The 26,763-nt window shown below is 47.2% G+C and overlaps 1 protein-coding gene across 1 annotated transcript in view; it reads left to right on the forward strand.

Annotated features, from left to right (window-relative positions):
- The first annotated feature begins 217 nt into the window (after positions 1 to 217).
- The window catches only part of LOC136488730 (serpin-Z2A-like), an 81,247-nt gene continuing 54,701 nt past the window's right edge, over positions 218 to 26,763 (forward strand). Inside the window, exons 1-2 of the mRNA XM_066485558.1 lie at positions 218 to 553; positions 714 to 1,155. Of these exons, the coding sequence (XP_066341655.1) occupies positions 218 to 553; positions 714 to 1,155 (778 nt within the window). The remainder of the gene's footprint in view (positions 554 to 713; positions 1,156 to 26,763) is intronic.

Here is a 26,763-nt window from a genome sequence, read left to right on the forward strand (position 1 = left end):
GTTCTTGGTTAGAATCGACAGTGATAGAGCCCAATCACTGTCGGCTCTTGGCTTAAACCAACACTGCCGGTTTAAGCCACAAACCGACAGTGATGTGGTCTTTCACTGCCGGTTTTAGCCCAGCCCCAATCATTTTTTTATTTTCAAGCTCATAACCGGCAGTGAAGGTACATCACTGCCGGTTCTCACAAATCCGGCAGTGATGATGCCGGCAGTGATGTGCAAATCTGGCGTAGTGGCGGGCAACAACCTCGTCTTCTCGCCGCTGTCCATCCACGTCGCGTTGGCGCTGATGTCGACGGCCGCCGCGGGCGACACCCTCGACGAGATTCTCCGCGTCGCCGACGCGCCGTCGCGGGAGGAGCTCGCCGCGTTCGTGAGGGACACGGTGGCGGACGGCGTCCTCGCCGACCAGTCCGGCATCGGCGGGCCCAGCATCTCGTTTGCCTGCGGCACGTGGACTGACAAGGCGTGGCCGCTCCGGCCCGCGTACGTGGACGCCATCGTCGGGACGTTCAAGGGCAACTCTTGGGCCGTCGACTTCCAAAATGAGGTTACTAACTAAATGAAAACGTGCCTATGCTTGATGTTCGATATATATCTACCAATTCAATTGCTTCGTCAAACTTTTTTTGTGTGGATCTATATACGTACTTTATGTAGCTAACACTTAACATCAAATCTGAAGGTGTGTTTTTCTTGTGTGTATAAAGCCAAAAGAATCAAGAAAGCAGATCAACGCTTGGGTAGGCAAGGCCACAAGAAAGCAGATCAACGCCCAGGTGTTCAACCCCGACGATGACGACAACGCTGACACCGTGCACGTCATCGCCAATGCCATCTACTTCAAGGGGGAGTGGCGCAACCCGTTCAAGAAGGAGAACACCGTCGACCGTCAGTTCCACCGCCTGGACGGGAGCTCCGTGGAGGTGCCCTTCCTGCAGAGCTGGTCCTACCAGTGCATCGCCTGGCACTCCGGGTTCAAGGTGCTCAAGCTGCCCTACGAGATGATGAACGAGTACAACTGGAAGCTCTACGACAGCCTGCCCAGGTTCTACATGTCCGTCTTCCTCCCCGATGGCAAGAAGGGTCTGCGAAACATCGTGGAGAAGATTGCGTCTCCCCGGCGTTCCTGCACGACCACCTACCCAAGGAGTATGTCCCCGTCGGCCAGTTCCGGCCGCCGTCACCGTGGAGTCGGACGATGATATGGGTTACTTGATGTTTGATGACTACCCACCACCGCCGAAGCCAGTGAACTTCGTCGCCGATCACCTGTTCGCCTTCTTCATCGCGGAGGAGACGTCTGGTGCCGTTGTCTTTGCTGGGCATGTTGTTGACCCTTCTAAGGAAGAGTAGACCTCAGTCTCGACCCAAAATAAGGGGCTCCCTACGATACTAACTACCTTGTTTTATATAGTCCAGGGGATAGGACTATAGATAAAGTCATAGCTTGTTATAAGGAAATATACTTGGATCTTGTCGGATCAGTACAAATAAGTGGGCTTCCATGGCTTTGTAGTTGATATCTTGCTTTCCATGTCGATCATGCGGCCTCTTCTTCGATGAACTCGGTCCACCTTGTTCCTATTGGGCTTTTTTTCCAGGCAGTGAGGATACTCGTGAGTCATGATCCATAACACTGACACCAAATAAGCATCATTAGATTAACTAGTAAAACATGCTCGTGTGTTGCAATAGGAGAAAAACCTATCATATATTTACGGAAACAGCAACGAATGGTACAGACCCACATGCGCACACACACAATAATATAAGTTAATGATGGTAATAATATATCAATATCCTATTAACAAGTATCAAATTAAAATACAATCTTGATAGATATCTTTTTCTCCTGGTGTAAAATATGGAAAAATTTAGGCGTATCATCTTAACTTATTGACTTTTATTTTCAAACTATCCATACTACTACAGATATCATTTGTAGGGGCGGCTCAAGACCATTTGTAGAGGCGGTTTGGCAAGCCGCCCCTACCAAACCGTCTCTACAAATCGATTTGTAGGGGCGGCTGTAGTACCAGCCGCCTCTATAATACCTATTTGTAGGGGTGGTTCAGTCTAGAACCGCCCATACAGTACATTTTTTCGCAAAAAAAAATTCAAATTTACAATTCAATTTCGACCAGAACACTGTTTGTTTCCACGTATTCCATCCAGTGTTCGCGTTGCCGAACGCCCCGCGACCAACGTTCCGCCGAACGCCCCGCGACCAGCGTTCGCGTTGCCGAACGCCCCGCGACCAACGTTTCGAACCGCGTTCGCTCAAGAGTACTATATAAACTACAAGCACAAGAGTATTATATAAACTACAATTACAAGTCCAATTCACAAGAATATATACAATCCATCATTAAATAGACATAATTCATAAGGTAAAACCAATGTCAAATTTTATACACATTGTTATCAACATTCTAGAGCTAGCCTTTCAGTCTCACGAAGATGTTGGTACTGAGGATTTCTACCTAAGTCAGACTCTCGGTTATGGTAGGTGCCTTTGATATGTACAATCTAGTCCAATATGAAGTTGCAAAGGTCGTCGACGAGCTCTAAGAGTTGGTCATCCTTGTATGGATCTCTTTTCATTTCTTTCTCTTCTTTTCACTACAAGAGAACAAGTTTCGGTTTAGTATTTCATACCATGTACAAAGTTTTTATACTACGGGTGAAGAGGTTCAAACTTACCCTTAAGGGGTGTCTCCTGTAGGCACCGGTGTTACTCATCATAGAACATATATAGTATCCATAATGTACACTTTCAGGCTTCTGCTTAGGGCACTGTGTGTTTTGCATATGAAAATGTTAAGTAATGCTTTTGACAGCCATGTAATGGAGTACTGAAGAAGTAAGTTACACTTACCGCACATAGTGTTTTTATAGCCAGCTTTTCCTTCCTTGCTGGATCATGCCTTCCGTGATGTTTAGTGACATAGAACCTAAATGTCATGTTCAAATTATTTTAGCAAATACAACTTGTTAGTATCCAAAAGTGAACGTTATGTATACAAACATATAAGTTAATGAGGATTGTCGACATGTATACGTCTTGAGAATCGATATGAAGTCTTTGTATGTCATCGGGTCCCTATCTATTGAATCAAAGACCCATGCCATGCTCCTCCCAACATCGATGTCTATACAAATCTAGTGGTTGCCTGCATGGATTTAATCATAGAACTAGATAAGCTCTTTTGCATTGAATAAAATATATCGAACAAAGCTTTAAGTATAGAGTTGAAACTTACTCGAAGTTGTATGGTAGCCATATAGTAGAGTGCTGTTGGAGAATTTTGAAAGCCAGGGCAATATATGCCGCAACCTTAAGGGACTCTTCCCTTAGTTTCGCCGTACAGGATGTGCTCTTTCTCCCGAAGAGTCTTTCCAGCAGCTAGCTCTTTGGCATCCAGTAGCCACTGTTTAGGGTAATTAAAATTTGTCTGTGCTATAGCTTGAGGGTCTATATACCCGGCTTTCACACTTGGCATTTGTTTGACAATGTGCACTTGCATTCTACAAATCACGGCGTGGGTTAGTTACAACAAAATTCAAAGATTACATTCATATCATATCGGGAGGACAAGGACTTATAGGCACCATGTGCGAATTAGATTCATCTCCATTGCTCTGAGGTGAAAGCATGTCTGCATGTCATTGAAGTCAAAGACAAATTTTCCCGGCTAGACTTCCAAATGTGCCGGTGGGGAAGCATGCTTGTATGAGGTCTATGCTTGTTGGGAGAACACGCAAGTACCAATCATGGAACCTTCTCATTCCAAGTGGTAGGCGCTGGATGTCCTGGTTTGGTAGGAAGGGCTTGCCTCTTTCATATGTTTTCGGGCAATCCTTTGACCATTTGATGGCATCAACATTTGGATACTGCTTTGTTGTTTGGTGGAGTTTGCTAGTGACAGCCTCCTCAGAACCCCATGATGTGACTTTTTTAACTTGGTTCTCAGGCTTGAACTGGTCATGGGAATACCACTTGTGCACCGATGAGACATCTTTCATCGGAACATAAACTGGTCTTATGGTGATTGGATGCTTCTTTCGAAGTTCCCATTCAGGCATTTCCTCATCTTCTTGTGCATCACCTTCTTCAGGAGGCACTCGTTGTTCATGTATCGGCTGTGCTTGTTGAGAAGACTGTGGCATCTCATCATGCACTTACTCGGTACGAGCTGGAGAAGGCACATGCTCGCTAGGAGGCAGGGAAGAATGTGGCATCTTAGGACTATGGTGGTCGCGAGATGGTGAAAATATCTCCCCAACCTCAACAACTCGCTCCAAATTTGGTAGAGGGGGAGGCGGCGAAGAAGCAGTCAATATAATATCCCATTTGTGCCAGAGGATGAACTACCTCATTACGTCTCTGAGTAACACCAGCCCCTCGATAGTTGCGTAGTCTATCCTTCACTGCATGAACTCGGGCTTCACGGTATGCACCTCGACCCTAGTGTAGTCCGGTGGTATCTTATTATTGTGGTGTAAGCCACCGGGAGGATGTGCCAAAGTCCGACTTCTTCAGTACTGTAACCCTCTATCATGGAGCCCTCTGGGTATGCTCGATTATGCATGTATCGACTTAGAACCGACATGAACCGCTCGTAGGACCACATTTCATGCAAGTAGCAAGGGCCCAACACCTGTATCTGATGAATCATGTGAATCATGAGATGTGGCATTATATCAAAAAAGCAGGAGGTAAACACATCTCTAGTTGGTTTTGTGTCTCCACCACAAATTCATGTAGGTCACTCAACTCTTGCTTGCCAATTGTCTTCTGTGAGATCTTCAAAAAGAAGTAGCACATGTGGGTGATGGCCATTTTCAAGAACTCTGGCTTTATAGCCCTGATTGTAATAGGTAGAAACACTGTCAACATCACATGATAATCGTGAGCCTTGCAGTGCGTTATTGACAAGTCCTTCATCGACACTAGCTTCTTCACATTTGCTGAAAATCCAGTCGGGACTTTGACCCCCCTCAGGAATATGCATATAGCTCTCTTCTCGTCTGGTGTTAGGTTGAAGCACGCCGCGGGCAGAGTGTATTTTCCATTAGCCTCAGATACCGGGTGAAGCTATGGCATCACATTTAGCTGCACCATGTCTTTCCGTGCTTTCAGACTATCCTTTGACTTGCCTGTGTCTGTAACAACCCGGGTTTTTGGAGAAGCCAAAAATACGAACTTTTTAAAACTTTTCATGCAAATGTGTGAAGCATATAGATACTAGGTCAAACAAAGAACAATTTATAAATAAATTGTTGCATACATATAGTGTTGCTTGTAGGAGCTTGCCAGAGTTCCTTATTTTGGTTTAGGGTTTTATGTTGGAGAGCACAAGTCCGTAGCAAATCTTTTTGAATCCTTCTACCTCTCTCTCCCTCAATTCATCTCTTTAGTTTCGAACCCCTTGACCTAAATTCTATAATCAACCAACTATCTTTATCAACTCAATGCCCGTGAATTGCCAACCCTTGACTGGACCCCACATAGAAGCCCTTGGTTTATTTAGAAGGTAGAAAATAGAAATAGAAAGGGATAGAACAGGGAGGGGAAAAAGGAAATGGCCAAACCAGCCCAAGCAATAGAGTCAGCCCAACTCGCCTCCTTGGCCCGTGACCACCTCACCTCCCAGCCGGCCTCTCCCACTTGCGCTGGAGGCCCAACCCGCTCACCCCTTCTCTTGGCCCAACCGGTGCAGCAGCCTGGCCTGGCCCAGCTTCTCCAATCCAACCCACGTGCGCGGATGGCCTACTCTCTCCGCTAGCCTAGCCGAGGCAACGGCCCTGCTCCCTTTGGCCCAGCCTAGCCAGCACCCGAAGCCCCCACTCCAACCCTAGGGCGCACGCACCCTGGCCTCCAGACGCCGCCGCCGCTCGCTCGGACACACGCGCATGCGCCCTGCATGCGCACCGCACGCAAGCTCGCGCCCGACACCGCCCCACGTTCCACGCCGCACGATGCGCGTCGCGTGCCCCTTCTCTGTGCGGAAGCCGAGGATTACCATCCACAGTACCTGGAGCCCTAGCCGCTCGCACTATAAAGACGCCACAACCGGCTGCCCCTTCTCCTCCATTTCGCAGCCGCCACCGCCATCCCTCTCCATCTTCCTCCGCGTGAGCAGCCGCCTTCCTACACGCCACCAGTTGCCTCGCCACGCTGGAGGCGCACCACGACAGCACCACCTCCCTGCTCCGCGTTGCGACCGAGCCACCGACAGGAGCCCATCCCTGCCTTGCCGGAGCCCCTGGCCATGGCGACGCCGACCGCGATCCCCTGCTCCTTCCCCGCCTACGACACGAGCACGTCCACGACAACCACCGCTGGCTGAGCCTGAGGACCCCGCGATGTCCATGTAGCCGCACCACCTCATCGACGTCCACCTCGAGCCTCTGCTCCGCGCCTCGTCCTCGGCCACGGCCACGCCAAGCCCGACGGTGAGCACTGGACTCCCAAGCCCCCACCCTTGTTCATGCTTTTGATGCCTGCCTGTCCCGACGTTCGACGCCGGCTTGACCCCGAAGCCTTCCTGGAGTCCGCGGTGCCTCGCCACGCCGACAGCCATGACCCCTCGCCCCGAGCCTACAGAACTGCCGTGGCCATGCCAAGACGCTCCATCGTCCTCTGCTCCAAGCCGGTCTGCGCCCGCGAGCCCCCTGGACACGTCCACGCTCGCCACGGCCGCTACCTCAAGCCCATGTCCCTAGCCACAGATGCCGATCCCCTTTGCGCCACCTCTACCTCACCGTCTCCGTGCCTCCACCAGCTCGCCGTGCCTTGTCCTCGTCGGGTGCCAGGCCACCGAGCTGAAACTCTGTCGACTGCCACGGACGTGACCTCGAGATGACGGCTCCTGCGCTGCTCTGTTTCTTCCCCATGGCACGACGTCGCGACGTAGGAGCCCCGCCTCACCGTCAGGGTGGACCTCGTCAGCGACGCGCCGACGCCCTCTACTTCGAGCTGTACCACGAGCCTTCGACGACCGCACCACGACGTGCTCGGTGGAGCACAGCAGCCCCACCGTCCATGACCATGAGCACCAGGCTGCCTTCCCACTCCGCTCCAGCCAATGCTCAACTGGCAGCCCTGCCTCACCAACCCCGACGAGCCGCGACCTTGCCCCGGCCACCATCGCAGCAAGGGTAAGCCTCCTCCTAGCCAAGCTCGTTCCCTGCCTTTGATCGGTGAACTTGACCATTTCCCGCTACGAGTACGAGGCCATAGCCATGCATACCACTCTGTCGTGCTGGAGCCGTGGAACCTAGATGCCGTGACCATCCTCTACTTCGCCTATGGTGAGCCTTGAACCGAACCCCAGTGAGCAGTCACAACAACGTAGCTACGTTGCCGGCATCAAGCCCGACCCGCGTCAAGCGACCCGCCGTCCGCAAGCCCTCGACAAGACAACCAAAAGACAGACCTTTCCAACACTTGCCTGCTGCCGGCCCAAGGCCGATGACCCCTCCATGTGTCCAGCCTTCGTGCCGTGGATTTTCTGCAGGGACCTCGTCAGCTCGCCGTCGGCGCGAGACTCCATTGGGAAACAGAGGAGGTGAAAGGAGGAACCTGTCATGGCATTGCGAATCCATTCTACCAAGATCTGCCTCTCTTTTAGACTTGCAAATGGCCCCGATGCCATGGCCGAATACCCTCGTCGCCAACCCTAGCTATGTCCTACAGCAGCAGCCACCCTCTAGCCACCTGCTGCCATGCCCGGCCAGCAACAGTCAGCCCTTGGCCACCTATAGCATGCTGCAGCTAGCCGTAGCCAGCCACAGCAAGCTGCAGCAAGCCACGGCTAGCCACAGTAGGTCGTAGCTGGCCGCAGCTGGCCAGAGGCAGCCATAGCCCTCTGGGACAAGTTACAACAGCCCTCGGGCCTCGACATCTTTGCCGCGAAGTCGAATCCTAGTCGAACGCCATTCCCGACACCGACGAAAGCCCCTTCCTGCTCATTCTTATACTCGTTCGTACACTTACAATACGTGATCTTGATCTATCTATATCTGTCTGCACCGTGCCCTTGTGCAGGTCTACCCATCCCCCTCGCTATGGAATTTGCTACTCCTTAGCCGTGTTGAATTGTTGTGTCTTTCGGCCGTGTTTGGTTCTTATCGCTGTGTTGTTGCCTGTGTGCCGAGCTTTCGAGCCAGCTGAGGTATCGTACCTCGTTCGGACATTACGATCGTGGGATCCATCTCGCCATGACCATGATGCCGAGTGTAACTCGACCCCTCGCTCTTAGTCAACTTCATAAAACTACGAGTGTTAACTCCTACCTTCGGCCCTAGGACATGGTCGCGATGGATTCGATATCGATATCGATATCGATACGGATATCACCCGCTCACATCGAGCCTTTCGCGACCTAGCCTGTGGGAGATGACCTAGGAGATAACAATCATGGAACGATGGATGCCAACACATGTTGGTATAGCTTGTGGCTGCGAGTCCGCCTCACCATGATCATGGAGCTATGCCTCTCTCTTTCCTTTGCTTCTTCGTGCTCAAGCCCTTGTGTGTTTGTACCCTGTTTGACCATCACGTTTCTTCGATTCTCGTGGTGACCACCACACCGTTATGAATTAGAGAGATGACCTAGTGCCAGTGCACCCAGGTCGGGTACCCTATGAGTGGTTTGCGCACTTGTATTCTTTACTGAGTCGCTCCTTCCGATGCCCTGTCTTCTGTCATGGCGTGTGTGTTGGAAGGAGCAGACCTCCGTTCTTTGCTGCTATTGCCCTATTAGCCCGCTCTGTTCGATCCCGCCTTGTCCATGGCAATTGGATCAAAGACTGGACTATCTCTTTTTAGTTAGCGAAGCTATAGTCTATGTCATACCTCGGACCCGTACGTGTCGACCCGATCGACCGTCTAAAACCATCTTTCCCGAAGATGTGTCTGAGAACATGACATGGATGTGCCTAGCTAACCCCCGCATCTTTTGCCGTGTTGAGCAACCCTCTTCTCAGCTCCCGACGTTATTGTGTCGTGTGGATCGAGGGGAACCGTTGATGTCCAATCTCTTTGCACTACCGCTTTCTACCATAACGGGCAAGCCAAAGTACGTTGGAGCCAAGTCACAATAGTGTCAATCGCTCTTGTATGCTACTCGTGTCCAATTGTGACTTGCGGGATAAGGCTATAAGAGCCGAACCCCGTCGTTCTTCTTTCTTGGGGCCCGACTTCCAATCCCCGTCAATTCAATGACATCGGATCGAAAGATCGTGAGCCGTGGTGTTTGCTCTAGATAAGCTCTGGCTTAAACCGTTTATCTTAAAGCCATACTGGCTTGGCCATGACTTAAGCTTGTGCTTAGCATACCACCACTCGTGTTTCTTTGGCCCGAGGAAATCGGACAACCGCCGAGAGGGCTAAGCCGTGTAACTCTTATTGTCTCGATGGCGTTATTGGATTTCCTGCGTCTCGTCGTCTTTTCGAGTGTTGAGTGCTCTCTTGCCTGGTGTGTCGCTTCACGGAAGTAGCTGACGATCGGACCCAGAGAACGTGGACGACGACAAGGACTACGGAATGGAGTCAACGCAGGAGGAGGTGACCCCGCTAATAGAACACCAACGAATGGAGAATTGTACCACTACTACCTCTACATCGCAGGTGTCATGGCAGCACCCTCTTTTAGAGAATCCTATTAGACATTGCATAATATCTAGAACTGCTAGCGCTTTATAATTATTCCTTTGATAGTACTTTGATGCATGCTACTACCTGAGACATTATTACCCTGATGCAACCCACTCTACCACGTCACCCTGCTTTGCGCATTCGCTCGCTTATATATGCTTACTTGCCTGCTTGCTTGCATATTACACCACTATACTTATTATTAACTCCACTTCGCATTATATCGGGGATGTGATGCTGGTGGTGAACCCCCTGGGAAGGGTTTGGCTATGGGTGCCGGACTTGGTGGTGTGTGAGCATGCTGCGTGTGTCTTGGGTGCCGTGGAGAGTGAGGGTTGTGTCGACCGAGCTAGAATAACGAGCGAGCCTAGGGCGAGTCTTGCCATGTGGTGCTACCTGGGCACTTGGATATGGAATACCTGTGGCGGGTAAATGGTAATTGGAGGTGTCCTTGGGTGTGAACCTCGGAGAGGTGGAGCCCGGGGTAGAGGTGCTATAGGTGGCACGTAAAATGGAAACCCTGAATGAAGACATTCTGGCTTGGTCAATCCCTAAGGACTTACTAGTACTTAGACTCACCGGGAATCCTTTACATCCCACTCGCCCTATATGGTGCGGGACGGTCGGACTACTTGGTAGAACAATGCCACTACTGCTAGGCGAACGTGTGCAAGGAGGTACGGGGCGCGCGGTTTCCCCCACACCCTTCTGAGACTTTAGGAGGCCTTGTGGACCTGGCTCTTGACATCCGGAGGGCCCCGGCTCTGTCTACGACTCACAGTATCAGCCATCCCAGACTAGACATTGGGATGTTCTAGGGCTGAGAGGTAGGGTGGCATCGTTCTAGGCTAGCAAGCGACCGGAATCTGCCTAGGAGATACATGGCTCCGAGGATGGCTAATCTTGTGGGTATGTAAAACCTCTGTAGAGTGTATGGTTGATCGATTGATACATATGCCGACTTGTCAGCTATGGACCTTTCCTAGGTTTTGCTTAAACTAGATAGGAGATGAGTCCTTCTTTCCTCCCTCCAGGGTTGGGGTATTTTCCTGTCGTGAGCCTTGGGGGCTACGGGCCGTTGAGACAAGGCCGAGAGGGAGTTGGCCTGTCGACCTGAGTGTGTGAGATGAGATGTGGTGTGGTGGTGTGGAGATGGTTTGGGATGGATGGTTGGTGGATGGATATGGATGGTGTGGTGGTGAATGTGTTAAAAAATTGGATATTATTATTATATTACTAATGTTATTTACTTCTCATGCGCTAAGGATGCAAACCACAGCCAAATATTAGGATCGCCAGATCCCTTGTTTATCTTTTCCACTAAAGCTCATCGGTGCTGACCATGGCCTGCACACATCTGGCAGGTGTGCAGATTTCCTATTTCTCAGAGATGCTGACTTTAGAAGGATTAGGAAGGTCTCGTGCCTACGCTCAAGTTTGGTTCGGAGATGGAATCTACGCTGCACTACGCCAACTCTGATGATGCCCGTGAAGGAGGAGCCTTCACTCGATAGTCTTCTACTAGATTAACTCTGTAATAGGTGTGTTCCCCAGTGATGTAATATCTTGTATTCTTGTAATCTTACGATGTATGACTGTGACATCGACTGAAATATGATAATATGATGGAATCAGTTCTTGGTTTTATCATATTAAAATTCATTCTGTGGATTTTCCCTTCAAGGAAAATTGAGGATGTTTCAGTTGGTATCAGAGCCATACTTGACCTTAGGACGAGACCTTTAGTACCAAACACTAGTTTAGAAGCCAAACATTCTATCTATAGTGGAGTCATAGCTACTAACACTTGATTCCCCGTCTCTACCTTGAGTTCTACTACTAACTGACTATCCCCGATCTGAAAAGTTGACCACTAGGAAATGATTCCCTTTGTCGCCCACGCAAGATCGATAGATGTGTGAGACTCAAAGGCTTAGGAGTCGCCTTAAGTCAACACTATGCATATAGGAGTTGTAATGCTGCTTGAGTGCTTGGATCTTTTTGCTTCTTATGCTTCTTGTGTTTATATTGCTTGAGTGAAGAATATAAAAGTATTTTATCTACGTGTGACTCTAGGCAAAAATCAAGGCCGTAATATGACTAGACAAGTGATTTTGACCACCAGTTGGACATATCAAGCCGAAACATCATATCTTTACCCGTCCGTTTCAAAATCGACTTCAATTTTCAACCAGGCATGTTCAAAATGCTCTCTCTCATTTGTTGAAAACTTCTCCCGTTTGCAAAAGCAACTCCATCTTAAATGAAAACTGTTTTAAAAACCCTCTAAAGCTACCAAAAGAAAGTGATTTCGACTCTTTTCCAAACCTACCTTAAATTTCAAAAGCTTTAAGGAAAGCAAATTGAAAACCAACCTTGTTTCAAAAGTGTGGTGAACTCGTTTTTGAAAGACAAAAGTTTTGTTTTACACCATACCTTTAAAAAGCTTGTATTTATTCTGATTCCAAAACAAAGATCTTGACTCTATTCTTAATATAAGAAGTTCGTACAAATAAACCCTACCATTAAATCAAACTACAGATGAATTACTAAATAAAATATCTATAAAAGCGTTACTTTTCAAAATGAGAACACAATTTCCAACTATTTTCGAAACCCTTGAGTCTTAAAACCAAAATGGGGCACAACCTACTTTAAAAAGGCATTTTCATAATGATTTCAAAATTCTTAAGGTTGTACCCTTCTTGCTTACGAAATCTATGAAACAAATGATTTGGAACAATGTTTCAAAAGTCTTCACCACCAATTTAAAACCCACTTAAAAAGAGCCTTTCTCAAATTTTCATAAAGGACTCCTTGCCTAAAATTAAAATTGTGACAAACCCGATTTGATCCTTTAAAAGATCTCTTCCTCATTTATAAAATAAAGTTTCTCCATTTAAAAAGCCGTATGCAAACAACTCTTTCCAAAAGCTCCTATTCAAAACTCCAACTGCGAAACAAATGCATTGGTGCATATGACTTGACAACGAGGACCCCTCTTCTCTAGTGACACTAACCCCTAAATCTTGAGGATGAGATTCCTGTAAGGGGGGTGGACTGTAACAACCTGGGTTTTTGGAGAAGCCAAAAATACGAACTTTTTAAAAATTTTCCTGCAATATGTGAAGCATGTAGATGCTAGGTCAAACAAAGAACAATTTATAAATAAATTGTTGCATACATATAGTGATGCTTGTAGGAGCTTGCCAGAGTTCTTTATTTGGTTTAGGGTTTTGTGTTGGAGAGCACAAGTCCGTAGCAAATCCTTTTGACTCCTTCTGGAATCTCTCATGAATCCTTCTACCTCTCTCTCTCTCAATTCATCTCTTTAGTTTTGAACCCCTTGACCTAATTTCTATAGTCAACCAACTATCTTTATCAACTCAATGCCCGTAAATTGCCAACCCTTGACTGGACCCCACATAGAAGCCCTTGGTTTATTTAGAAGGTAGAAAATAGAAATAGAAAGGGATAGAACAGGGAGGGGGAAAAGGAAATGGCCAAACCAGCCCAAGCAACAGAGTCGGCCCAGCTCGCCTCCTCAGCCTGTGACCACCTCACCTCCCAGCCGGCCTCTCCCACTTGCGCTGGAGGCCCAACCCGCTCACCCCTTCTCTTGGCCCAACCGGCGCAGCAGCCTAGCCTGGCCCAGCTTCTCCCCTCTGGCCCACGCGCGCACACGGCCTGCTCTCTCCGCTGGCCCAGCCGAGGCAGTGGCCCTGCTCCCTTTGGCCCAGCCTGGCCAGCAGCCAAAGCACCCACTCCAACCCTAGGGCGCAAGCGCCCTGCATGCGCACCGCACGCAAGCTCGCGCCCGACACCGCCCGCATTCCACGCCGCATGATGCGTGTCGCATGCCCCTTCTCTGCATGGAAGCCGAAGATCGCCGTCCACAGTACCTGGAGCCCTAGCTGCTCGCCCTATAAAGACGCCGCAACTGGCTGCCCCTTCTCCTCCATTTCGCAGCCGCCGCCGCCATCCCTCTTCCTCCGCGCGAGCAGCCGCCTTCCGACGCGCCACCAGTTTGCCTCGCCACGCTGGAGGCGCACCACGGCAGCACCGCCTCCCTGCTCCACGTCATGACCGAGGCACCGGCAGGAGCCCATCCCTGCCTCACCAGAGCCCCTAGCCATGGCGACGCCAACCACGATCCCCTGCTCCTTCCCCGCCTGCGACACGAGCGCGTCCGCGACAACCACTGCTGGCCGAGCCCGAGGACCCCGCGACGTCCACGCAGCTGCACCACCTCGTCAATGTCCACCTTGAGCCTCAGCTCTGCACCTCATCCTTGGCCGCGGCCACGCCAAGCCCGACGGTGAGCACTGGACTCCCAAGCCCCCACCCTTGTTCATGCTTTTGATGCCTGCCTGTCCCGGCCTTCGACGCCGGCTTGACCCTGGAGCCTTCCTAGAGTCCGCGGCGCCTCGCCACACCGGTAGCCATGACCCCCTCGCCCTGAGCCTATAGAACTGCCACGGCCATGCCAAGCCACTCCATCGTCCTCTGCTCCAAGCCGGTCTGCGCCCGTGAGCCCCCTGGACACGCGCACGCTCGCCACGGCCGCTACCTCGAGCCCATGTCCCCAGCCATAGATGTGGATCCCCTTTGCGCCACCTCTACCTCACCGTCTCCGTGCCTCCACTAGCTCGCCGTGCCTTGTCCTCGTCGGGCGCTAGGCCTCCGAGCTGAAACTCCGTCGACTGCCACGGATGCGACCTTAAGACGATGGCTCCTGCGCTGCTCTGTTTCTTCCCCATGGCATGACGTCGTGATGTAGGAGCCCCGCCTCGCCGTCAGGGTGGACCTCGTCAGCGATGCTCCGACGCCCTCTACTTCGAGCTGTACCACGAGCCTTCAACGACCGCACCATGACGTGCTCGGTGGAGCACAACAGCCCCGCCGTCCATGACCATGAGCACCAGGCTACCTTCCCACTCCGCTCTAGCCAATGCTCAACTGGCAGCCCTGCCTCACCAACCCCGATGAGCCGTGACCTTGCCCCGGCCACCATCACAGCAAGGGTAAGCCTCCTCCTAGACAAGCTCGTTCCCTGCCTTTGACCGGTGAACCTAACCGTTTCCTGCTACGAGTCCGAGGCCATAGCCATGCATACCACACCGTCATGCTGGAGCCGTGGAACCTAGATGCCGTGACCATCCTCTACTTCGCCTATGGTGAGCCTTGAACCGAACCCCGGCGAGCAGTCACAACAACGTAGCTACATTGCCGGCATCAAGCCCGACCCGCGTCAAGCGACCCGCCGTCCGCAAGCCCTCGACGAGACAACCAAAAGACAGACCTTTCCAACACTTGCCTGCTGCCGGCCCAAGGCTGATGACCCCTCCATGTGTCCGACCTTCGTGCCATGGATTTTCTGCAGGGACCTCGTCAGCTCACCACCAGCGGGAGACTCCATTGGGAAACAGAGGAGGTGAAAGGAGGAACCTGTCATGGCATTACGAATCCATTCTACCAAGATCTGCCTCTCTTTTAGACTTGCAAATGGCCCTGACGCCATGGCCGAATACCCTCGTCGCCAACCCTAGCTGTGTCCTACAGCAGCAGCCACCCTCTGGCCACCTGCTGCCACGCCCGGCCAGCAACAGTCGGCCCTTGGCCACCTATAGCATGCTGCAGCTAGCCGTAGCTAGCCACAGCAAGCTGCAGCAAGCCACGGCTAGCCACAGTAGGCCGTAGCTAGCCGCAGCTGGCCAGAGGCAGCCATAGCCCTCCGGGACAAGTTACAACAGCCCCCGGGCCTCCACATCTTTGCCACGAAGTCGAATCCTAGTCGAACGCCATTCCTGACACCGACGAAAGCCCCTTCCTGCTCATTCTTATACTCGTTCGTACACTTACAATACGTGATCTTGATCTATCTATATCTGTCTGCACCGTGCCCTTGTGCAGGTCTACCCATCCACCTCGCTATGGAATGTGCTACTCCATAGTCCTGTGTCGAGTTGTTGTGTCTTTCAGTCGTGTTTGGTTCTTATCGCTGTGTTGTTGCCTGTGTGCCGAGCCTTTCGAGCCGGCTGAGGGATCGTACCTCGTTCGGACGCTACGATCATGGGATCCGTCTCGCCATGACCGTGATGCCGAGTGTAACTCGACCCCTCGCTCTTAGTCAACTTCATAAAACTACGAGTGTTAACTCCTACCTTCGGCCCTAGGACATGGTCGCGATGGATTCGATATCGATATCGATATCTATGCGGATATCACCCGCTCACATCGAGCCTTTCGTGACCTAGCCTATTGGGAGATGACCTGGGAGATAACAATCGTGGAATGATGGATGCCAACACTGTTGGTATAGCTTGTGGCTGCTGAGTCCGCCTCACCATGATCATGGAGCTATGCCTCTCTCTTTCCTTTGCTTCTTCGTGCTCAAGCCCTTGTGTGTTTGTACCCCGTTCGACCATCGCGTTTCTTCGATTCTCCAGGTGACCACCGCACCGTTATGAATTAGAGAGATGATTTAGTGCCAGTGCACCCAAGTCGGGTACCCTATGAGTGGTTTGCGCACTTGTATTCTTTAGTGAGTTGCTCCTTCCGATGCCCTATCTTCTGTCATGGCGTGTGTGTTGGAAGGAGCAGACCTCCGTTCTTTGCTGTTATCGCCCTATTAGCCCGCTCTGTTCGATCCCGCCTCGTCCATGGCAATTGGATCAAAGACCGGACTATCTCTTTTTAGTTAGCGAAGCTATAGTCTTATGTCGTACCTCGGACCCGTACGTGTCGACCCGATCGACCGTCTAAAACCATCTTTCCCGAAGATGTGTCTGAGAACATGAGATGGATGTGCCTAGCTAACCCCCGCATCTTTTGCCGTGTTGAGCGACCCTCTTCTCGGCTCCTGATGTTATTGTGTCGTGTGGATCGAGGGGAACCGTTGATGTCCAATCTCTTTGCACTACCGCTTTCTACCATAACGGGCAAGCCAAAGTACGTTGGAGCCAAGTCACAATAGTGTTAATCGCTCTTGTATGCTACTCGTGTCCAATTGTGACTTGCGGGATAAGGCTATAAGAGCCGAACCCCAGTCGTTCTTCTTTCTTGGGGCCCGACTTCCAATCCCTCGTCAATTCAATGACACCGGATCGAAAGATCGTGAGCCGTGGTGTTTGCTCTGGATAAGCTCTGGCTTAAACCGTTTATCGTAAAGCCATACTGGCTTGGCCATGACTTAAGCTTGTGCTCAGCATACCACCACTCGTGATTTCTTTGGCCCGAGGAAATCGGACAACCGCCGAGAGGGCTAAGCCGTGTATCTCTTATTGTCTCGACTGGCGTTATTGGATTTCCTGCGTCTCGTCGTCTTTTCGAGTGTTGAGTGCTCTCTTGCCTTGCATGTCGCTTCGCGAAGTAGCTGACGATCGGACCAAGAGAACGTGGACGACGACAAGGACTGTGGAATGGAGTCAACGCAGGAGGAGGTGACCCCGCTAATGGAACACCAACGAATGGAGAATTGTACCACTACTACCTCTACATCGCAGGTGTCATGGTAGCACCCTCTTTTAGAGAATCCTATTAGACATTGCATAATATCTAGAACTGCTAGCGCTTTATAATTATTCCTTTGATAGTACTTTGATGCATGCTACTACCTGAGCCATTATTACCCTGATGCAACCCACTCTACCACGTCACCCTGCTTTGCGCATTCGCTCGCTTATATATGCTTACTTGCCTGCTTGCTTGCATATTACACCACTATACTTATTATTAACTCCACTTCGCATTATATCGGGGATGTGATGCTGGTGGTGAACCCCCTGGGAAGGGTTTGGCTATGGGTGCCGGACTTGGTGGTGTGTGAGCGTGCTGCGTGTGTCTTGGGTGCGTGGAGAGTGAGGGTTGTGTCGACCGAGCTGGAATAACGACGAGCCTGGGGCGAGTCTTGCCATGTGGTGCTACCTGGGCACTTGGATATGGAATACCTATGGTGGGTAAATGGTAATTGGAGGTGTCCTTGGGTGTGAACCTCGGAGAGGTGGAGCCCGGGTAGAGGTGCTGTGGTGGCACGTAAAATGGAAACCCTGATGAAGACATTCTGGCTTGGTCAATCCCTAAGGACTTACTAGTACTCAGACTCACCGGGAATCCTTTACATCCCACTGGCCCTATATGGTGCGGGACGGTCGGACTACTTGGTAGAACAATGCCACTACTGCTAGGCGAACGTGTGCAAGGAGGTACGGGGCGCGTGGTTTCCCCCACACCCTTCCGAGACTTTAGGAGGCCTTGTGGACCTGGCTCTTGACATCCGGAGGGCCCCAGCTCTGTCTACGACTCACAGTATCAGCCTATCCCAGACTAGACTTGGGATGTTCTAGGGCTGAGAGGTAGGGTGGCATCGTTCTAGGCTAGCAAGCGACCGAAATTCTGCCTAGGATACATGGGCTCCGTCAAGGATGGCTAATCTTGTGGGTATGTAAAACCTCTGCAGAGTGTATGGTTGATCGATCGATACATATGCCGACTTGTCGGCTATGGACCTTTCCTGGGTTTCGCTTAAACTAGATAGGAGATGAGTCCTTCTTTCCTCCCTCCAGGGTTTGGGGTATTTTCTGGTCGTGAGCCTTGGGGGCTGCGGGCCATTGAAGACAAGGCCGAGAGGGAGTTGGCCTGTCGACCTGAGTGTGTGAGATGAGATGTGGTGTGGTGGTGTGTAGATGGTTTGGGATGGATGGTTGGTGGATGGATATGGATGGTGTGGTGGTGAATGTGTTAAAAATTAGGATATTATTATTATATCACTAATGTTATTTACTTCTCATGCGCTAAGGATGCAAACCACAGCCAAATATTAGGATCGCCAGATCCCTTGTTTATCTTTTCCACTAAAGCTCATCGGTGCTGACCATGGCCTGCACACATCTAGCGGTGTGCAGATTTCCTGTTTCTCAGAGATGCTGACTTTAGAAGGATTAGAAGGTCTCGTGCCTACGCTCAAGTTTGGTTCGGAGATGGAATCTACGCTGCACTACGCCAACTCTGATGATGCCCGTGAAGGAGGAGCCTTCACTCGATAGTCTTCCTGCTAGATTAACTCTGTAATAGGTGTGTTCCCCAGTGATGTAATATCTTGTATTCTTGTAATCTTACGATGTATGACTGTGACATCGACTGAAATATGATAATATGATGGAATCAGTTCTTGGTTTTATCATATTAAAATTCATTCTGTGGATTTTCCCTTCAAGGAAAATTGAGGATGTTTCAGTGTCCATTAAGGTAGCAATGAGACTCTCAAAGACATTCTTCTTCACGTGCATAGCATCAATGGCATGGGGGACCTCCAAGTTTGGCCAATAAAGCAGATACTAAAAGAAGATCGATTGTTTCTTGAAAGGTACGCCTTTGACAGGAGGTGTGCTTCTATCTCTATTCGTCCCATCCGAATTCTTCTTTCCATAGACGACGCGTATGTTTTTCACCATTCTGTACAAATGTTCTCTGTTATGACATCTCTCTGGAGGGGGTTCAATCTCTGGGGTGTTGTCATAAAATCTAAAGAACAATTTGCTACGGTACTTGTGACTTGTCTTTAAGAAGCGTCGGTTCCTTAGGTAAACTATCTTCTTAGATGCATCCAGGTACACCCATGTAGTACCATCCAAGCAAACCAAGCATCCCGTCTTTCCTTTGATCTGTCTAGACAAAGCAAACAGCGCGAGGTAATCATTGGTAGTAACAAATATTATTGCTCTACATATGAAGTCCTCCTTTCGGAACGCATCGTACATCGGCTCCCCATGCCTCCATAGCCTCTCCATTTCTTGCATCAAAGGCTCGAGGAACACGTCTATATCAATGCCTGGATGTTTAGGGCTAGAAATAAGAATAGTGAGGAGAAGGTACTTTCTCTTCCGACACAACCATGTTGGGATGTTGTACATGGTAAAGATCACTGGCCATGTGCTGTGGTCGCTCATCCTCTCATTGAAGGGATTCATTCCATCGGTGCTCAAGTCAAATCGTACATTCCTTGGGTCATCGCTGAATTCTTTGTGCTTCTCATTGAATCTGTGCCACTGGCTACAATCAGCCGGGTGCGCAATCTTATCATCATCCACCTTGCGCTCATCATCCTACCATGTCATGAGTGCGGCTTCTTTAGGGTTTAAGAAGATACGTCTCAAGCGGTCGGTCACTGGCAGGTACCACATTACCAAGGCAGGAATTCTTCTCTGCTTTGCATCGTTGCCTAATGGAGTGTCCTCTGGGGGCTGAGATTCTTGTACCACCTTTTTTGTACCCTTCTTATTCCTCTTTTTCCCCATGGAGGCTTCATCCCCACCGTAAAGGTCATTGTTCTTGTACCGGCTGGCCCCACACCGGGGACATTTATCCAGTGACTTGAATGTTTCGCCACGAAAAAGTATACAGTGGTTGGGGCATGCATGGATTTTTTCAACCCCTATTGTCAATGGACTTATGACCTTCTTCGCTTGGTATGTGTTGGCGGGAACTGAGTTTGGTTGTGGCAGCACCCATGACAGGAGATGCAATAGATCATTGAAACTACAGTCTGACCAGCCTACTTAGCTTTCAAGATGAGTAGCTCAAGCACAAAACGTAGCAATGTCCAATGTGTCGGACAACCCTTTTCAACACCATACACAGTCTCCTTCAATGCTTTTGTTACCCTTTCCAAATTTTCTAGATCTTTTGCGCTATTTAGTAAAATCTCTGGCCCAAGGGTTCAAATCATGTCCTCCAAATCATCTTCATCCCCGACACATGCTCCACCATCATTATTGGCACCACCTTCGTCGTTACTATCCCACCCACCAGCATCACCACCTTGTTCATTGCCAAACTCGGAATCAATTCATGCATCAAGCTCTGCTGAATATTGGGACAGGGATTCTATGGTTTTGTCGTCGTATTCCTCCTCATCCTTGTCGTTAACAATAACCGTTTGACCATGATGAATCCACACTGTGTAGTCCTCAACAAATCCTCGCATAATCAAATGTGATCTGATGATAGTCACATCTGTCCATGCCATACGGTTCTAGCAATCTTTACAGGGACAAATAATTGTATCCTTATTCTCTGTCAATGTCGTTGCATGCTTCTTTGCGGCTTCAATAAATTTATCCACCTCTTCACGAAAACCTGCCTTGAACCTTAACGAACCATACATCCAAGAGTTCCTGTACTCCATCTTTTACAACAACAACAAAACAAACATTAAATGACTACTTATTCAGATCTATATAAAAATAAATCAAATTAATAATTACTTGAGAATAATTATATATACTTCAGATATATATGAATATAAATCAAATATAATTACATGAAGCATACAAACACACTATGGTAGAGAAAAATTAATTAATGGTCCATTTATCCATAAATAATTAAAATACATATTTGTTGATTACAATAAACAATTTCAAAGACAACAATTAGCAACAATTATATTTTACTCAATATCTTTCATACAAACCCTAGTCCAATTTCATCAAACACAAATTTAAAAAACAAAATTAATAAAAAAACCAAACCCTAGATCTAGATCTACATGCACATGAAACATCCATAAAACTAACTAATTGTTCACTAAAATAAAAAAACATGGACCAAATAAGGGTATGATCTTGTTCACCTACCTAATTTACCCTAGTACATTTAAAACTTGGGTCTAATTTGCTTCATAAGTAGCTCAAGCACCATAGAAGAGAGAGAAAAACAAAACTCTAATTACTCACTAACCAACCATTAAAACTTCAAAAAAAGTGTGGAATAGCATTTTCTTACCTTCTACAACCTCTCCACCAAAGGATTTGAGATCAAAATCTTCCCCCCTTAGTAGAGCAATTTTGGGAGGTGCCCAAGGCTTCCTCACCTTTCTTTCACGGGTTGGAGTGAGTGACCCGAGGAGGAAGACGGCGCTGCAATTTATTTATATATGAGTCATTTGTAGGGGCGGTTGGTGATTGAGCTGCCCCTACAAATAGCAGGTGTTTATACGCGGAGCATTTGTAGGGGCGGTTCAATCACCAGCCGCCCCTATAAATACCAACACTGGGGGCGGCTGGTGAGTAAGCCGCCCCTACAAATCAGACCCATTTGTAGGGGTTACTCGTATCACCAGCCGCCCCTGCTGTTCTATTTGTAGGGGCGGCTGATCTCTGGTCTCCCGAGCACGTCACTGTAGGGGCGGCTCTATCATCAGCCGCCCCTATAAAAAAATTACTCCGTTGCTACAAACTGTTTTTCATGTAGTGATAGTTCATAGTTCTAATACTTAATTAGAGCCAGCAAGTAGTTAGTTGTTGACTTGTGAACAACTGATGGGCATTGATGGTTATGACGCCGGTCTATGCCAGCCCTCATCGGGGATTATAGGGTTATATTTATTTAGACTGAATTAGGTAACAACCTATTTAATATATTTCAGTTCACGTATTGATTAGTTGGACCATTTGCTAATCTGTGTAACTTGTGCATAACAATTCAAAATAAAAAAACGAAAATGGAGTAACGATAGAAGAAAAGAGAAGCCACGCACCAGTGGAGAAACGACTCTTCATCAATGGCTAAAAAGTATTTAATCCTAGTTTAAAAATTACAACCGTAACTAAAGGGAGGACTGAACCTTTAGTCTCGATTTGAATTACAAACCGGGACTAATTCCACCATTTAGTCCCGGTTGTAACGGTTACTAAGGCGCGTTAGTACCAAAAGATTTAGTCCTGGTTTGAGACACGAACCCGGACTAAAAGTGTTTAGTCCCGGATTGGACACGAATCCGAACTTAAGGTACCTTTAGTCCCGGTTTGTATCTCAAACCCAGACTAAAGGTGCCTACAGAGTGAATTTAAAAGAAAAGCGTATCTTATATAAGTTAGATGTGTGGGTGGGGGGTGGGGGGGGGGGGGGGTTGAGATGATAACGCGTAAGAGCTAAAGTGAGAGGCCTTAGGTTCGAATCTCCATAACCACACCTAATATTAAGTATTATAGATAGCAATAGTGTGCGAGCGTTGTAACGAAATCCAAAACGTATAGGAATCGGATCCGTATCATCGCTAGACGTAAGTTGTTCTAACTTGTATGAACATGCGTCATCAATCCGATTTATATATGAGATACGGAGTGTGCGACCCGGTCCGAAGTAGATATATATAGATTAGATATATTTTTTAGCTTTTATAAGAAAAAATAAAAAAATACCGGAAAAGAAATAAAAAACCGAAAAAAAGAGGCGTATCCGTGCATCCGCAGAAGTTCCATTCGGAATTTTCTCTTGCGTCGTTTCTGTACGTCCTTCTGTTTAATTTGGTCGTGTCGTGTGCGTACCTTTTTCTGTTTGATTGACCGTCCGAGAATCCCGTTAGTTTCTCTTTGGTTAACCACCGTTCGAGCCCGTTCAGAATTCAGCCGTGCCGACGCTGCTATCGTTCGATTTTTTCTATCTCCACACTCACCCAACAATATTATGATTTGGATTCCTATTTAGGTATTTAGGATCTATCTGGATTAGGTCTAGAATTATGATTCCTATCCAGGTTACTTAACAAAGCCCAACATATGTCATATAAAATAGGAGGATCGTACACAACAGTTTTCAAATTCACGAAGGTAGTTAGGAGAGGCCATACCAAAAAAATGGATAGAAATTTTGCCTCTTTATTATATATATATATCATATATTTTCATATTAAACATATTTTGAGATACAAATATGAACACTATTTTCTTTAAACCTAGTCGAAGTTGAAATTGATTATCATACATCAGAATTTTGTTCAAGGTTGTGAGAAGAAAACACCAAAAATAATTATTATTTTTCTAAAAATCTTCCTTCCTTTTTTGAAGTTTACGTTAATTTACATAGTGATAACTATGGTTTTCTAGCATTTTTACAATTTAATTTAACAGTTTTATTGCATGCATGACTTTGTATAAATTTTATTATGTGAAATGAATTTTAAAAATCTGCATTTAAATGTCGAAAAAAGGTTTTGACCTATTTATCAAAAATTTATTTCCAAAAGTTTGTTTCCAACACAAGTTTATATGAAGTATCAAATTTTTTTTGAAATGGGTTCAAATTCAACTTGAAAATTTAGTTTGAGATCTTATTTAAGAAAAGGCTAAAAATAGTTTTTTAGACTATTTAAACCTAGCTTCAAGGTGAGTTTGAGAGAACAAACTTTGAAAATCATGAAAGATAGTAATCTATGTTAGGTAATACCTCTACAAAAATCCCAACCTAATTTCTATTAGAAAAAAGTCTAGTTGACCTCCCCAAGTATCTCAACTCTGATTCACTTTCCCCAATCGGAAAACCTATTTTCTGTCCTCATCTATCTTTTGAAACGTCCAAATTTACTCCTAGGTTGATTATGACAGCCGTTTTGGCCAATGTGTTGTCACATCAGATGCCCAATGTTATGCCACGTAGGGACGCAAGGGAGGTTAATAGGACTATGTTGGCAGTTTGAAGGGGTCAATTATACTTTACCAAAAAAGTTATAAAAATATTTTATAAAAAGGAGTCCAAATACTTTTCTAGAAAAACTATGCAACTCAAAATCCTAAACTCGGGTCTTCTTTTAGAAAATTCATAGAATTTTGTTATCTCGGAAAAATATGTAATTAGTTTTGAATTTTTCCTAAAATCATGATCTATTTTATGGAACCTAACTTGGAATTACTTAAATATTGTATGGTATCGTTTTGATATTTATTGGCTAGTAGATGCACTTGCTATTTGTTATAATTAGTCTAGATTGACTTGGACAGGCCCCACTAGATACCACCATATCGCAAAGAAATGTCCTCATGTTCCAGTGTTTACAAACATGCAAATGAATTATGTTTAGTGATTTGAATTATTAGCAAAAGATTATGTTTGTTTATATTTTAACTATTAGCACAGAATGGACACAACAACACAAGAGAATAATGTGCAAATAAGTCAACAAAATATTGCAAACTTTTTACATCATGATGTCTGTAGTGACTTTGTGATTCTTAAGATATATTCTCTATGGGGATGGGTGTATGTTAGCACGTTCATATTGTGAGTGTGCATGTTCGTATGAGAATAGGTGTACACGCGACACATATGTTCATAATAAACAGTATCTGAGTATGAGGTGGTTACAGAACACTTAGACTGAAGTTTGATCAAATGAATATCAAAGATTGTTTCTCCAATCTTTGTGCTTGGTTTGAGACCCACCGCTCCAGAGTGGATAATGGGTACTCTTAGTGGATCTTGAGCCTTGGTGACTCAAGGAAGCTCAACCCTTAGTTGGTACTCCAACCTGAACTAGAGGTAGTGACAACTACTTTAGACCATGAGAAAAATCTAGAGTTGTCTTTGTCCATCTCTTTCTTTCATGAGTATTGCTTGCATCCGTCATCTTTTTGTGTTTCTTGAGACACTGTCCGAATATTTACTAGACTTGGTTTTGTCCTGGTGTGATACACTAGCTGAGTTACTTTCTTGCAAATTCTTAGGGCCCCTTTGCTAGTGTGTTCTTGCTAAGGACATGGCTTAGTTTACTGGCACTAAGGACTTACGTTGGTTTGGTTTTTGTAGCAATTTTAGAGTTGGTTTTTGCCTAGGAGTGAATTATTTTGTTATGTTAAGGTTTGTTGTTTTATTTTCTTAAGCCTCGATGCAGCACACCCTCTTGAGGTCATTTGATCCTTACAGATGTATTTAGTCTAAATTTATCCTTTTATGTTCTTGAAAAATACATATTGCAAACTGTCAACATTGAGATGTCTATAGTAACTTTGTGATTATATTAGAGTGAAATGCACTGTGGGTCCTTAAACTTTTCCCCACTTCTCACATAGGACCATGAACTTTTTTTTCCGCTCATCTAGGTCCATGAACTTTTTCCCACTTCTCACCTAGGGCCACAGCAAGCCACATAGGACTCTGCTGCCTACGTGGCCGCTGATGTGGCGCCACATGTTTTTTTAATTTCATAAACTGGCTAAAACTTTGAAAAAATGTATAAAATCATAGAAAAATTGTAAAAAGAAAAATCTAGTTCTGTTAGACTCCACATGAATAGATCTATGTAATAGATATATAATATGTGAAAGATCTTTGTTTGATTTTGGTAATTGAGTGACAACTTAGGTGGACTAATATGTGTTTATATGAAATACAAGAGATTAGTCCACAGGTAAATATGTGATGAAGGAGCTCATTGCATATGAGACATGACATTGAGTCATGTGACTAGGTGAGGAAGATCAAAACAAGACTTGGCTTGATGGACCGGTTGCAAGTGTGAAGGGCAAGTCGGAGGCTTTGAAGTGATGGACTGCGTGGCGGTAAAGCTTGAGCAAAGACTTGGCGCCGATGGACCAAGGCAACGGTGAAGAGCAAGTGAGGTCAAGATCGATGAACCAATAAGGTCACGTGATGATATGTAACACCCTCGGTGTTACATTGTACAGTTTTTGCTAAAACACTGCATGAGCATCATACTTATGTGCGAATGTGTGTAACATAAAGTATAAATCAATGTACGGTACTTGAAACGTTTATCAGAAACAAGAAACAAATTTTTTGTTTCATGTCGCTTTATATCGTTTAGTATTCTAAGCGAATTTTTATCGAATAAAAATGATGTAGAACATTTATGCGAACTTTAATAAAGTTGTAGTACGCACTTCGTAGGTGATGGTGAAATAGGTGCGGTCGAGGATGAGGTTCGCTAGCTAGTATATCAAGTAGGTCGGAATTGGAATTCGACGTGAAACCGTTCGAAGTTTACGTCAATATGCGTAAGTTTGAAAATGGGTCGACGAAGCCACATTTGGCAATTTTTGTAGAGAGATCAGCTTAAGAAGTAGTGTGATGTCGTGGCATAGGTCGATAGCTATACGTACCCACTGGAGTATATAAGAAGTGGTTTGGCGTTTGGACCTTCGGGTAGGGTTTTGCGACAGCTTTAAAAACCGTGCACACCACTTATTTCGAACCGAGCCCGCGCTGGCCGCGGTCACCACCGCTGCTCGGTTTGGCGCTGCTGCTGGCTCGTCCAGCGTGCGCCGCAGTGCCGGCCGCGTCCTCACTGCCGCCCTGTG

Source organism: Miscanthus floridulus, chromosome 10, assembly GCF_019320115.1.
Source record: "Miscanthus floridulus cultivar M001 chromosome 10, ASM1932011v1, whole genome shotgun sequence".
In the NCBI taxonomy this organism is placed as follows: Eukaryota; Viridiplantae; Streptophyta; class Magnoliopsida; order Poales; family Poaceae; genus Miscanthus; species Miscanthus floridulus.